The sequence below is a fragment of the Dipodomys merriami genome, unplaced genomic scaffold (assembly GCF_024711535.1).
Source record: "Dipodomys merriami isolate MVZ:Mamm:240054 unplaced genomic scaffold, mDipMer1.0.p SCAF_2, whole genome shotgun sequence".
NCBI lineage: Eukaryota > Metazoa > Chordata > Mammalia > Rodentia > Heteromyidae > Dipodomys > Dipodomys merriami.
The window spans coordinates 94,236,453-94,249,012 of NW_027203381.1; the positions used below are offsets into that span (position 1 = coordinate 94,236,453).

At 38.7% G+C, this 12,560-nt stretch overlaps 1 protein-coding gene across 2 annotated transcripts; it reads right to left on the reverse strand.

The window, feature by feature from the left end:
• Positions 1-3,774: 3,774 nt before the first annotated feature.
• On the reverse strand, positions 3,775-12,311 carry CUNH3orf38 (chromosome unknown C3orf38 homolog). 2 transcript variants are annotated; one of them, XM_070030441.1, is made up of 3 exons: positions 12,090-12,311; positions 6,950-7,191; positions 3,775-4,656 (listed from the first exon to the last, which is right to left on the reverse strand). In XM_070030441.1, exons 1-3 carry the CDS (start codon positions 12,214-12,216, stop codon positions 3,979-3,981), a joined length of 1,047 nt encoding a protein of 348 aa, XP_069886542.1. In that variant the 5' UTR covers positions 12,217-12,311; the 3' UTR covers positions 3,775-3,978. The 2 variants fall into 2 exon arrangements, with proteins under 2 accessions (XP_069886542.1, XP_069886541.1); XM_070030440.1 differs by having other exon boundaries at positions 3,775-4,659.
• Between the last annotated feature and the right edge of the window lie 249 nt (positions 12,312-12,560).

Here is a 12,560-nt window from a genome sequence, read left to right on the forward strand (position 1 = left end):
CGATCTCATCAAAAATGAAGTAAATTTTCGACTTTTTTTTTGGGGGGGTGGGGTGGGAGGTCCGGTCGTGGGTCCTGAACTCTGGGCCTGGTCTCTGTCCCTCAGCTCTTCAGCTCAAGGCTAGTGCTCTACCACTTGAGCCACAGCACCACTTCCGGCTTTTTTCTTTTTGCTTATGTGGTGCTGAGGAATCAAACCCAGGGCCTCAGGCATGCAAGGCAAGCGCTCTACCACTGAGCCACCTTCCCAGCCCAATTTTTCAATACTGTTATGTTCCACTTGCTAGTATTTTCAGTAGGTTCTGCTGAAATTATTTTTTTAAGATTTAATTAAATTAATTTAATTTAATTAATTTAATTAGACCCTGAAGACAATCCCCCAAAATTCTGTTTCAGTGTTAAAGTAGCATATCTAGATAACCATAACATTATGGTAGATTTTCAAGCATGAGACATTAAAGTCTACAGGACTCAGATATTGTATGGAGAGGTTTATGGTCTCTGAAATATTCAAACAGACTTCTCTCAGGGAGAAAGAACATGGTCAACTTATTTCTCAAAAGAAATGACATATAGTAATTATCACCCTCTCTAATCCAGCTCCATCTGGGGCATATCAAAGTAGGTGGTCTCAGCATGTGGGAAGCCCTGAAATGAATACTAGTACATACAGAGAAGGCATCAATAGTTGTGAAAATATACACGTTAATAAATGTAATAAATGTATATTATAAATGTGTTCATTTTTATGACATCCTTAAGGAATGAGCCATTTTCTAAAACATTACTAATGATTACTTTTTCAGAACTTACATTCTTTTCTGGTAATTTGTAATTTCTTATTTATTGCTGGCCTCAAAGCACAATCATTAGATCTCCAGTCTCCTGAGTAGTTAGGATTACAGATTACTGTTTCTGGCTGAATTTTGTAACTTCTTAATGACACTAAATATTCTTTTAGTAGAAACACATGGCCTTTTCAAAAACCAAGAATTATTTTCCTGATGTATTATTATATTTGTCCTTTGAAAAGTGATTTAATATAGATTTTTCTAGTTTGGTGTTAACACATAAAATATGTAATCTGGCATTTACATACTAATAAAACATTAATGTAACTATTGCTTAGAACTTAGCAAAAAGCTTTAAAATTTTTGCTGAATTAATTTTACTTTATTTTAACAAAAAAAAGGGGGTTATTAGACAAGATACCTGACAGGATGGAAAATCAGCCTAGAGTAAATAAAAGTCTAGAAGATCACACAATTTGACCACCCTATTATTGCACATTATATATACAGTATTGTATTCTTCTTTGCTTCCTGACAAAGACTTTCCAAATACCAGTTTGGTACAAAAGTAGAGACCTAAAGCTATGATCCCTGACATTCCCTAATAAACACAGTAGAGTTGTCTTTGCACTTTGCTTTGACCATTCTCAAGGTCTATATTAAGCTCTAAGCCTCATAAACAGATTTCAGTTCTTCCAGGCATCTGCCTCTTACTAAACTTTCTTCATATATTTCCCTTAATATTTGTTTTTAGGTATACATAGGGCTATCAATAATATCCTATTGACCTTGAGTCTTTAAGTCATTACAAATGAGTTCTATGGGTGAGAAGTCTACACTTCTGTGCATCTAATTAAAACAAAACAACACATCTAATTAAAACAAAACAACAAAACCACAAACAAAATATTCTTTTTAGTAAGTAAGCTGTTTTTGCTCATTTATTTAACATGAAGATGTGCGCTTCACCTGAAATAGAGTAGCCTCAAATCCATAGTCTATTGAGAAGACCTAATATGTTGATTAAAACTACCAGTAGAACCTTCAGAATTGTGCAGGTTGTACATAAATTCAAAAACTCAATGAAGATAGCTGAAGCAAATTCCTGTCAACTCTGAGCAGTGGTAGTACTAGCTCTGCAGTACTTTACATCAACAGCACAAAGAAAAGAATGGATTTTAACTTTATCTTTTACTTAGGGTATTTATTTTTCTATTTTGTTTTATAATTGTACTGAAACTCTAATAAAGATAAAACTCAAGTTTCCAAAAGCTATGCAAAGCTATATGATAAATTCATGTGACTCATCTACCCTATGAAAGTAATGGAATTATGAAAAATGCATGTTCCTCTTTTGCTTCTTTTGACTATATTGACATTTGAACCCAAAGCTTCAATTTCTTGGAAGATACTACTTCAGTCAGAAACCCAGGACATTTTCTTGCTCTAGTTATTTAGTCCAGTGTCACGATTTTATCAAAAGACAACAGTTTCAGAGTCCAATCTTCCTACCTCTGACTCCTATACTGCGGGGATTACAGATAGGCATCAATATGTCCAGTGTGCCAGATGCCAGATATGGCACTGAACCAAGGTCCTCCTGTTAATACCCCAGGTTAGCTGGGGTTATAATTGTGAGCCACTATGACAAGTTAACTGCTCTCTTCTTATATCCATTTGTATTATATTGATAGTATAAATAGCAATAATAAATTTGCTTTGATTAAATACCTATAAATTTACTCCCAAACAAGAAAAAACTTTTTTTTTTTTTTTTGCTGCGGTTGTGGGGCTTGAACTCTGGGCGCTGTCCTTGTGCTCTTCAGCTCAAGGTGAGCACTCTACCACTTGAGCTACAGTACCACTTCCTGTTTTCTAGTGGTTTATTGGAGATAGTCTCACGGACTTTCCTGCTCGGGTTGGCTTTGAACCCTCATTCTCAGATCTCAGCCTCCTGAGTAGCCAGGATTACAGGCATGAGCCACCAGCACCCAGCCAAACAAGAAAACTCTTAACTAAATCTAAACCATTCTCACACACAAAAATGAATTTCCCTCCTTTATTAAGTTCTTATTTTAGGTTATACCCTCAAAAAAAGGTATGCCATTGAAAAAAAAAAAGTATGACTATTTTCTTCTGCTTCCAATATCTATCCTAGGTGATCAGAAGCAAAATTAAAAATAAAAACTTAATATGTACAATATATCATCATATTTTCCAGTTGAATTTTTGGTCAAATGGTTCCTTTGTAAACTGAAATTCCTAATTAAATCCAGGACAAGCAAACAGATGCTGGTGGCAGGAAATAAACTTCAAAGCAACTATGTCATTAATCTGGCAACTCAATTTTTTTTATCTAAAACCTAATAACACAAATAAAAGGTGAAAAAGTTCATGGTAGGATGTGGAGTATATGTACACAGAGAAAATATGTGTATGTTAAATTTGGATTTGGGTTTCATGTTGTTTTTTGAACAACATGAATAATCAATGCCAAATCTATCAAGGGAAAAATAAAACTAAAAATTGCACACACCTTTAAATTATCAAAAGTGTATTCCCTTTTTCTGGTTTTACAATAAATTCTCTTATAAAACTATTAGCTAAAATGTAGGTAAGACTAAGTTCTGTCTTGGGAGCAGTATTTATTATTGCCAAAATGTTGAAGATTATAACAGACACTTTTTTGGACTGAAGCAGGTAACTGAAAAATGTTTTCCAAGTATTTACAGAGGTAGTAAATTTTTCTCCCCTTGTGAAGTTTTGTACTTAACAATGTAAACAGAATTTTCTAAAATGAAAACACTGGGTTTACAGCAAACATCTCTAAACTATTTTTAAGTTATTTTATCTTTTAAACAGTATCATGAGATGCATTTGTAAAATGTCCTGTAAGATTTTAACACTGTCAATTGTTTGTTATATAGATAATATTCACTAAGTAAAATGAAAATATTACCTGATTTGTAAGGCACACAGTTAGCTACAACATCTAAAGTGGGATTTATTAGGTGAACTGCAATTAAGTTCTCAAAACATTTGTGTAACTCAGAAATGGGCAAGTATTCATATAACATGGCAGTACAGAAAGCCATTTAACTGTCATTCCTTACATCTGAAATCACGAAATTACTGATGCAGCACTTGGAAGAGGTTCTGTAGAGATTTACTAAGCTGACATACAGTGCTCAGTGTTTTACAGGGTTAGTCAAACTCAGTTCTCTTTTGCTCACTAATGACTCATTTCCACCACCCAAAGACTGGTCTCCAGTCCCACTTTCCAAAGGCTGCCTTATATTAACTCTTCCTTCATTGTTACCACACAAAGAAATAACATTATAAAAGGCCTCCAGATCACTCTGTTCAAATGTAACTGCTGGTTTCAGTACTGTTCCAGGAGCAATGGAACTTTCCCCAACAATTCTCAGGTTGATAAATTTGATTTTCCAAGTATTCTCCACAAAAGGGCACCGGATGAGTCCAAAAATTTGTTCAAAAATTCCCAGACAACTGTTTCCTCGGTGAACAGTCCCTGCAACTCCCACCATAACTAACCCATGGGGTGAAGAAGCACACTTCAGTCCATGGGAATCTAGGTTGGGATTGAGAAAAAGGAATTCTTCTTTTACTAGTGACAGCAAACGAAGGCTCACAAGTTCTGCTCCATGGTAGTCTATCACATTTTGTTCTGAGGTATTATAATGAAACCTAAGCTTTACATCATGCCAGAAGTGCTGTGGCCCCCATTCATCTTGAGGTGGTCCCAGAAAAGGATTCTGAGAATTAAGAAGTTCAAAAAACCATTGACAGAATTCTTCTCCAAGGCGGCGAAAATCGACTTTCTCAGCTTTTTTATCTTCTTTTCCCTGCTGATTAAAAACAAACAAAAAATAAAGCTAAGGCTAAACTAAAATCTACTTTTCTGTCTACCTGCTACATGTCAAGTTTCTAATGTACAGATTCCAGAAAAAGGAATCAGAATACCTACGAACTCAAATCACTGAACTAAACAGGCATAGGAAAATGTTTTACAAAGTAAGGAAAATCATTTTAGTTTAGAACCTTTCAAGTTATGTAGCTTGAAGTTCAGCTACATAAGTTTAACTTGCTCCTGGGTGCAAGAAATGATTGGCAAGCTTTACTGGGGGACAGACCTGTGGGGCTGCTCCAGGCAGGAATGGAGGCAGCAGCCATGGACAGGTGTGGGCTGAATTTAAACAAAATTTTAGGGGGCAGGAATTTGCAGGTAGAGTCATATTCCGACAAGGAGTGTAATGAGACTGTTGGAACTGTGGCGGGAATTTGTGTATCACATCAGGAAAGCAATACAGCATCAGGGAAATCGAAATTTAACAGATTCCTGTAAACAGGGACACAGGGTAGGAACTTAATTTGAAAGCTAACTCAGACCTGTTACTGGGTATGTGAAATGATGACCTCAAGTTCCAGTTATTCAGGAGGCTAAAGTACCAAGTTCACTTAAGCCCAAGAATAAACTAGTAAGTAAACTCTTTTTCTTTTTCTCCTATTGCCCAAACCCAGGGCTTTGCATGTGCTAATGCTATCATTGAGCAGTCTTAAGTCCCTTCAACATTTTTTCCCTGATATAGAATATCACTATTTAGCCCAGTCTGGCCTGAAAACTCCCAATTTTCCAGCCTAGCTTTCCAAGGTATATATTTCCAGATATATATTTCAACCAAAGTTGAAATATACTCTCTTAAAAAGCAATTATAAAACAGTAAGAAAGGATTCATTGGTGTAAGTTTCTCTTGTGATTTCAAAACCACACACATTCTACCTGTTAAAATTTTCAAACATTGTATTTCAAGCACACTATCTGAGTTAAATTACATGCCAATGAAGTTGATAGAATTTTTACCTTCCCTAAAATAGATTGAAATAAGCATCGATTCATTTTCTATGACTGGGATGGATTTTATGCTCTCATTTCTTTTTTTTCAAAGAGACTGTCTCTATAAAATCATACCTAATAGCAATCTGAGTATTATGGAACACGTATCACATTTAGATAATAAGAGCTTATGTTTACTGAGGACTTCATATTGAATATATCAATGCATTGCACTTAAGCACACTTCCTATGTTCACAATGAGCCTATGACACAGAAGCTAAACCCACAGCCTGCATGCACACAAAAATCTACCTCTAAGCTATACCCCCTTAGCCCTGTAACAGTCATTTTATAAAGGAAATAAGGCTCAGAAAGGTCAAATCATTATTTGCCAAAGTTCACCTAGTATAGACATTAACTTGAAATAACAGCCTTATGGTTTCAAAGTCAATTCTCTTTTTAGCATAATAATTTTTTAAAAGCCTTAGAAGATCCTTTCTAATGTGAAAGCAAAGTAATTACCTAGATTCCAAGCAATTTCAAGAGGTGGGGGGGAGTAAGTGTATGAGGGGAGGACTTTACAACAGCTTTCTGTTAAAGTGAAAAAAATTGTTATATAACAAAATGAAATGATCCAAACATGTGCCAATGGCTAATACCTGTAATCCTACCTACTCAAGAAGCTAGTTCAAAGCTAGCCCAGGAAGATGTAGCCAAGAGTTTCCATCTCTAATTAATCACCAAAAGATTGGATTGGGTGACTGGCTCAAGTAGTAAGAGTACCAACCAAAAAAGATGAGTAAGCATGAGGCCCTCAATTCAAAGCATAATACTGGCATAAATAAATGATTTTATAGTTTAATCTCTAAAAATCCAACAGTCTTCATTTGATAATGGAAAAAAAAAATCTTTCTTGAATATTCTGGTGCCCTGATCTTGTATATACATTTTTCTGATTTGGGGAAGGGAAAGGAAGGGAAATAACGAAATGCTCAAACAAGGATACAGGTTGACCCATTATAACAATGAGACGTACAAGATACTATATTGAAAATGAACTTTACTCATGTAACTTATGTAACCCCTCTGTACAGTATCTTTACAATGAAAACATTAAAACAATTTTACACATCACTAAATGTCAGAAATCTTTAGTCTCTTATTGGTCTTTCTTTAGGATACAAAGGATGTAAAATAACAAGTTGAAAATACATTATTTTTGAACCACATACACTCAGATCTATATTATTTGCAGTTTCAGACAGATCAAAGGTTCAGAATATAACTACAAAATCAAATTTACCTGTTGAAAGAGTTGAACATCCTCGGTCTTTGTAGCTAACTCTGGTCCTTCCTTCAGTTTCAGCTGTGATTGCCTTTTCCAGTAATCCTTTGCATGCTGAATAAGATTGTGTTTTTCAGTAGTCGGGGGTATAATAAGCCCCTGTGTTGCCAAGTACTTAAAAATGACTTCTCGATGGACTTTTCTACGCTTCAGAAGTTCTTCTACACTTTGGCTATATACTAATATTGCATGAATAGCATCTAAGAAGAAAATTACAGTGATTAATTCAACATCATGAGGCACTTAAAAAATTTGTCAAGTATCAGCCCACATTCTACTGAACAGCATTTAAGCTTGTCTTTGTTATTTAAAAGCAGGAAGTGGATTGTCAGATTTTCCTTTATGTTCTTACTTGTTACTTGAAAAAAATTCTTTTTCTTGCACTTCTACTAACTAGTAAAATTCTAGCATTCTTTTAAATGAATTATTTGAAAGTATGAACAAAAATTATATTTTCTACTAAGACCAAAAGTTCTAAACTCATACATCCCTAAGAATCATAGAATTATAGCACTGTCATTCCAATCTCTTTATTTAACATATAAGAAAATTGAGGATACATGAGGTATGAACAATTAATTTCTAGGAAGTGGCAAAAAACAAGATACTTTTCACTTTTAAAAGAATGAGAAAAAAAAAGCATTCAAGTATTATAGCAGTTGCCTGGTAAGCTTAAAGTCCCGAATTCAAACTCAATCCTGGCACATAAAGCAAATGCAGATAAAACACAAATCAAACAACATTTCTGATGATGTCTACAAAAATGGCAGTGAAAGTACTGCTTTAAAAGTACTCCTAGAGATTTGAAGATAAGGTCATTACTAGTATCTTTGAGGTTCCCACTTCACCGAGTGCTTGTTTTTTCACCTATCTCACAGAGCAGCTACTAGTCTAGACTTACATTTCTTATACTGTGTAGAATAAGTATGTATCCTTAAAAATATGTATACTATGACATTTTGAAAATGTTTCATAGACAGGTGCTAGTGGCTCTTGCTTCTAATCCTAGCTACTCAGGAGGCTGACTTCTGAGTATCAGAGTTCAAAGCTGGCTCAGGCAGAAAAGCCTAGAGACTCTTATCTTCAATTAATTAAATGATGGTAGTAGAGCTGGGTTTCAGGTAGTAAGTAGCATGCTAGTCTTGAGCAAAAAAAATGTTCAGGGATAGCAACCAGGCTGTGAGTTTGAGCCCCAGGACTGGCACCAAGAAAAACAAATGATATATAAATTCTACCCGTGAGAGAGAGAGAGAGAGAGAGAGAGAGAGAGAGAGAGAGAGAGAGAGAGAGAGAGAGAGAGAGTGTGTGTGTGTACGTACTGTCTTCTGTAATTAGCTTTTGTTTGAGACTAAAGTATTGGATATATGTAGCTCTAGTTAATTCATTTTCAGTCATACTATAGTTATAGAACTATAGAACTCCAAGGTACCTACTTATTTATAGACTTATTATTGCTAGTTAGAACAGTCTCATATGTATTTCCCAGTACACAAAGGAATCAGTAAGAGAAGCATCCCTTAAGAGCTTATGAGTAATGCAGAATTTTGTGCCTTCTCCAAAACTAGTCATTCAGAATATTTTTTTAAATAAAATCCTTGTTGAGGTTTGCCTATGCAAAGATTCCCACAGGTTCAGTTAGTTAGCTGTGGTCCTCCAGCTGTAAATTCTACTAGAAACAGAGAGGTGGTGACTAATGGGAGAAGTAGGTCATTGGAAATGTGTTCCTTCCAGCTTTAAAACTTATTCTTATGCTCCCACTGATTCCATCATAAGGAGAAAACACCTTCTCCCTGAGCTTCTGCAGTCATGATCGTCTGCCCCAGCATCGAGACTGAACCCTCAGAAACCATAAGATAAAATAAGGCTTTCTTTTTCTAAGTTGTTCTCTTAGGCATTTCAGTCATAGCAAAGCAAAACTAACACAATTGTCTAGCCCTAGTCTACCATTATACGTCAGATCTGTCACTATACGAGGTAATGTCAAGCTTGTTTTTCAGGTTGGTAGCTCTAATTTATATCCCATCCATTAGTTGTCAAAAAAGTTATGTGATGGTGCCAGGCATCAGTGGCTCACGCCTTATAATCCTAGCTATTTAGGAGGCTGAGATCTGAGGACAGAGGTTCAAAGCCAGCCTGGTCAGGAAGCTCCATGAGACTTTGATCTCCCAAAAAACCCACTTGGAAAACCGGAAGTGGCATTGTGGCTCAAGTAGTAAAGTGCTAGCCTAGAGCTGAAGAGCTGAGGACAGCACTCAGGCCCAGAGTTCAAGCCCCCGAACCGACAAAAAAAAAAAAAAAAAAAAGAGCTATGTGATGGCCAACATGTGAATGGTACCAAGAAAAAGACACCTAGTATTTTGGTTTGTACTTTATTGCTTTTTAAAGAGGTTTTGTTTTTATATGCCTATTTTTTTTTCTGAGAAATCTCCCCTTAAATTTTTTAAACAAATTTTTATTGGGAAATATTTTTCTCTTTATTTGCTTATTCACTTCTACTTAAATCCAGCATTTTAGCAGGGCACCAATGGCTCACACCTGTAATCCTAGCTACTCAGGACACCGAGATCTGAAGATCGAGGTTCAAAGCCAGCCCAGAAAGGCCCGTCCCTGAGACTCTAATCTCCAATTAAGCACCAAAAAAACCGGAAGTGGCACTGTGACTCTGAGTGCAGGCCTTGAGCTGAAGAGCACAGGGACAGCACCCAAGCCCAGAGCTCAAGCCCCACGACAGACCAAAAAAAAAAAAAATCCAGCATTTTTATCTATTATAATTTTAAATTTACATTAGCCATGATCTTAAGAAGGGCAATTACCATGGAAAACACAGATATGCTTAAGAACTATATTAGCCTAAAATGATTTTCAATCTGAGTTTCTTTTTAAATTATATTTTTATAAGTAGGTGTACAAAAGTGTAGTTGCTATTCAACAAATCAGTTTATAAGTACAAAGCATCTTGATAGAAACATTTTAACATTCTTCCCTATCCCTCCCAACCCAAAGTTTATAGGAATGGCTCCCATTAATGTTCATCATTAAATGTTCCAAATGACTTGAAATCTACTCACCCCATAATGTGTATTCCATTCTGAAATTAACCAATTTCTGAAACAACAACAAAATCATCTTGGAAAAATCTTGGCCTCCAAAAAATATGTGCTTTTCGGTCGGTCGTCGGGCTTACACTCAGGGAGGGCCTGGGCACTGTTCCCTGAGCTCTTTTTTGCTCAAGGCTAGCAAGCTACCATTTTGAGCCACAGCACCACTTCCGGTTTTCTGGTGGTTAATAGGAGAGTCTCAAGGACTTTCCTGTACCAGCTGGCTTCAAACAGTGGCATTCACCATCTTAGCCGCCAGAGTACCTAGGATTACAGGCCTGAGCCAATAGCGCCCAGCAGAAAAAAGTGTGTGTGTGTGTGTGTCTGTCTAGGATTACCTGCCTGAGCCAATAGCGCCCAGCAGGAAAAAATGTGTGTGTGTGTGTGTGTGTGTGTGTGTGTGTGTGTGTGTGTGTGTGCGTGTGTTGCAGTTTTTAGCTAGGAGACTGATCCAAAAGTGTCTGTGAGTTCCCCCACCCACCCAAGCTTGAAAACAGCCGAGCCAGCAGCTTGCAAAAATAAGGGGTGACCTCATTAGATGAATGGATCAAGAAAATGTGGCATATATATATATATATATACACACACACACATACATACAATGGAATTCTAACCCTCCATCAGAAAAAAATTGCATCGTCCCATTTGTTAGGAAATGGAGAGACTTGGAAAAATTATATTATGTGAAGACAGGCCCAAAGAAACATAGGTCCCATGGTTTCCCTTATTTGCAATAACTAGTATACGTTTAGGACAAGCAGAAAAGGTCAAAAGCTATGTACATATGAACAGATAAGATGATGCAAAATGAACCCCAGGATAGGGATACAAATATTTTTTTTTCTTTCTTACTATTGTTTCTAACATACTACTAATGTACCACGTGATTTTTTATTTCTTTGTATGTTCCTCCCCCAGGGCATAACCCCTGTTTTCCCTGTATTTGATGTCGGTGCCCTGCATCTTGTATATACATTTCTCTAATTTGGGGAGGGGAAGGGAAAAAACAAAATGTTTAAATAGGGATACAGGTGGACCCATTGTAACAATGAGATGCACAAGACACTGTTGAAAAATGAACTTTACAATTTAGGCGGGGGGGTGGGGGGAGGAAGGTGTAGTCGTGGAGGTGGGAGGTAAGAGATGGTAGGGGAAAAACAAAGGAGGAGGCAACAATTTTTGATAAGAAATGTACTCATTACCTTGCTCACATATGTAACTGTAGCCCCTCTGTACAGTATCTTTACAATAAAAAACGTATAAAAAAAAAAAAAAAGAAATGAGGGGCGAGTAAGCGATCTGGGCTCAAGGCTGTGTTGGGCGACAGGCCTGCCCGGCTACTCCTAGTGGGAAAGGCGGCAGCAGCAGCGCACGAGCAGCGGAACTGAAACAAAATTTTTGGGGCAGTCACATGGATCACATTAGATGGACCGTGAGAACTGGGGCTGAGAGTCAGTTCGGAGGTGTCACGTGGGGGAGTCTCTTTCTGAGCAGGTCAGTGGGGCGGAAATTAGTATCGGGAAATAGAAACTTAAGAGAGATGTGTGAACCCGTAGGGCTACGGAGCGGGGACTTGAACCGCAAGCTGAGTCCGAGTCGTTAGCCTTCTTCCTCTGCACCCGATCCACACAGAGTATTAGGGGAAGAAAACGGGGTTGAATGGAAATCGCAAAAAAAAAAAAAAAAAAAGACTGACGCTCTCGGAATCTTCGAACCAGCGAACTTCCCCCCTGCCGCCTAATGAAGAAAACCTGGAACCCGCGCCCAGGCCGGCTCCCCACCTCCCCCGGGCGCCCGGGCGGCCCGGGGCGGCGCCGGGATTCCAGAACCGCCCAGCGGCCGCGGTGACTGGCACGGCCCGGGATTCCGCCCAAGCGGGGCAGGGGACCCAGTGGGAGCCCGCACTCCGGATACCCGATGCCACATCCACCCCCACCCTCAGCTTGGGGCTCGGGCAGGGCCGGGCGGGGCGCCGCCCGCCGAGCGAAGTCAGCCCTTACCTTGGCGGTCCGCAGGCTGCACCAGGCGGTTGGTGACGGTGTCGCACAGGGCCTGGATCTCCTCGTTGTCCAGTAGGCCCAGCAGGCTGCGACAGCCCTCCGTCTCTAAGCGGCTGAGCCCCGACATCTCGACCCCCGGGGAGGAGGGGGGGGCGAGAGGACGACACCAATAAGGTCGTCCGGAAGGCCCGCCGGGCCGGCGCCTAGGCAACAGGCACCGGAAGTGCCCTTCCAGTCGTTCGCCCCCGGCCAAAGGAGCTCCTGAGTATTCCAGGCTCTTAGGCGGAAGGAGTCGTTAAAGGAGGTCCCTGAGGAAACCCGGTGCTGCCGACTTATGGTTCCGGGGAAATCTTGAAGCAAAGTATCTCAGTTAAAGTGTGTGCTGCATTTACACACAGAGCTTCGACGCTCCACCGGGGAGCTGCGTACACGAAGAACCTCCGAATTCAGTAGCAGAGGCAGCAGCAGTCC

Bases quoted from the DNA above. Each gene is read 5' to 3' on its own strand.
- CUNH3orf38 (XM_070030440.1), bottom strand. From the start codon at position 12,216: ATGTCGGGGCTCAGCCGCTTAGAGACGGAGGGCTGTCGCAGCCTGCTG. The intron at 7,192-12,089 runs GTAAGGGCTGAC...TTTTCTTCTTAG, and splicing joins GCAGCCTGCGGACCGCCAAG to ATGCTATTCATGCAATATTA. The intron at 4,660-6,949 runs GTAAATTTGATT...GTTTTTAATCAG, and splicing joins ATGTTCAACTCTTTCAACAG to CAGGGAAAAGAAGATAAAAA.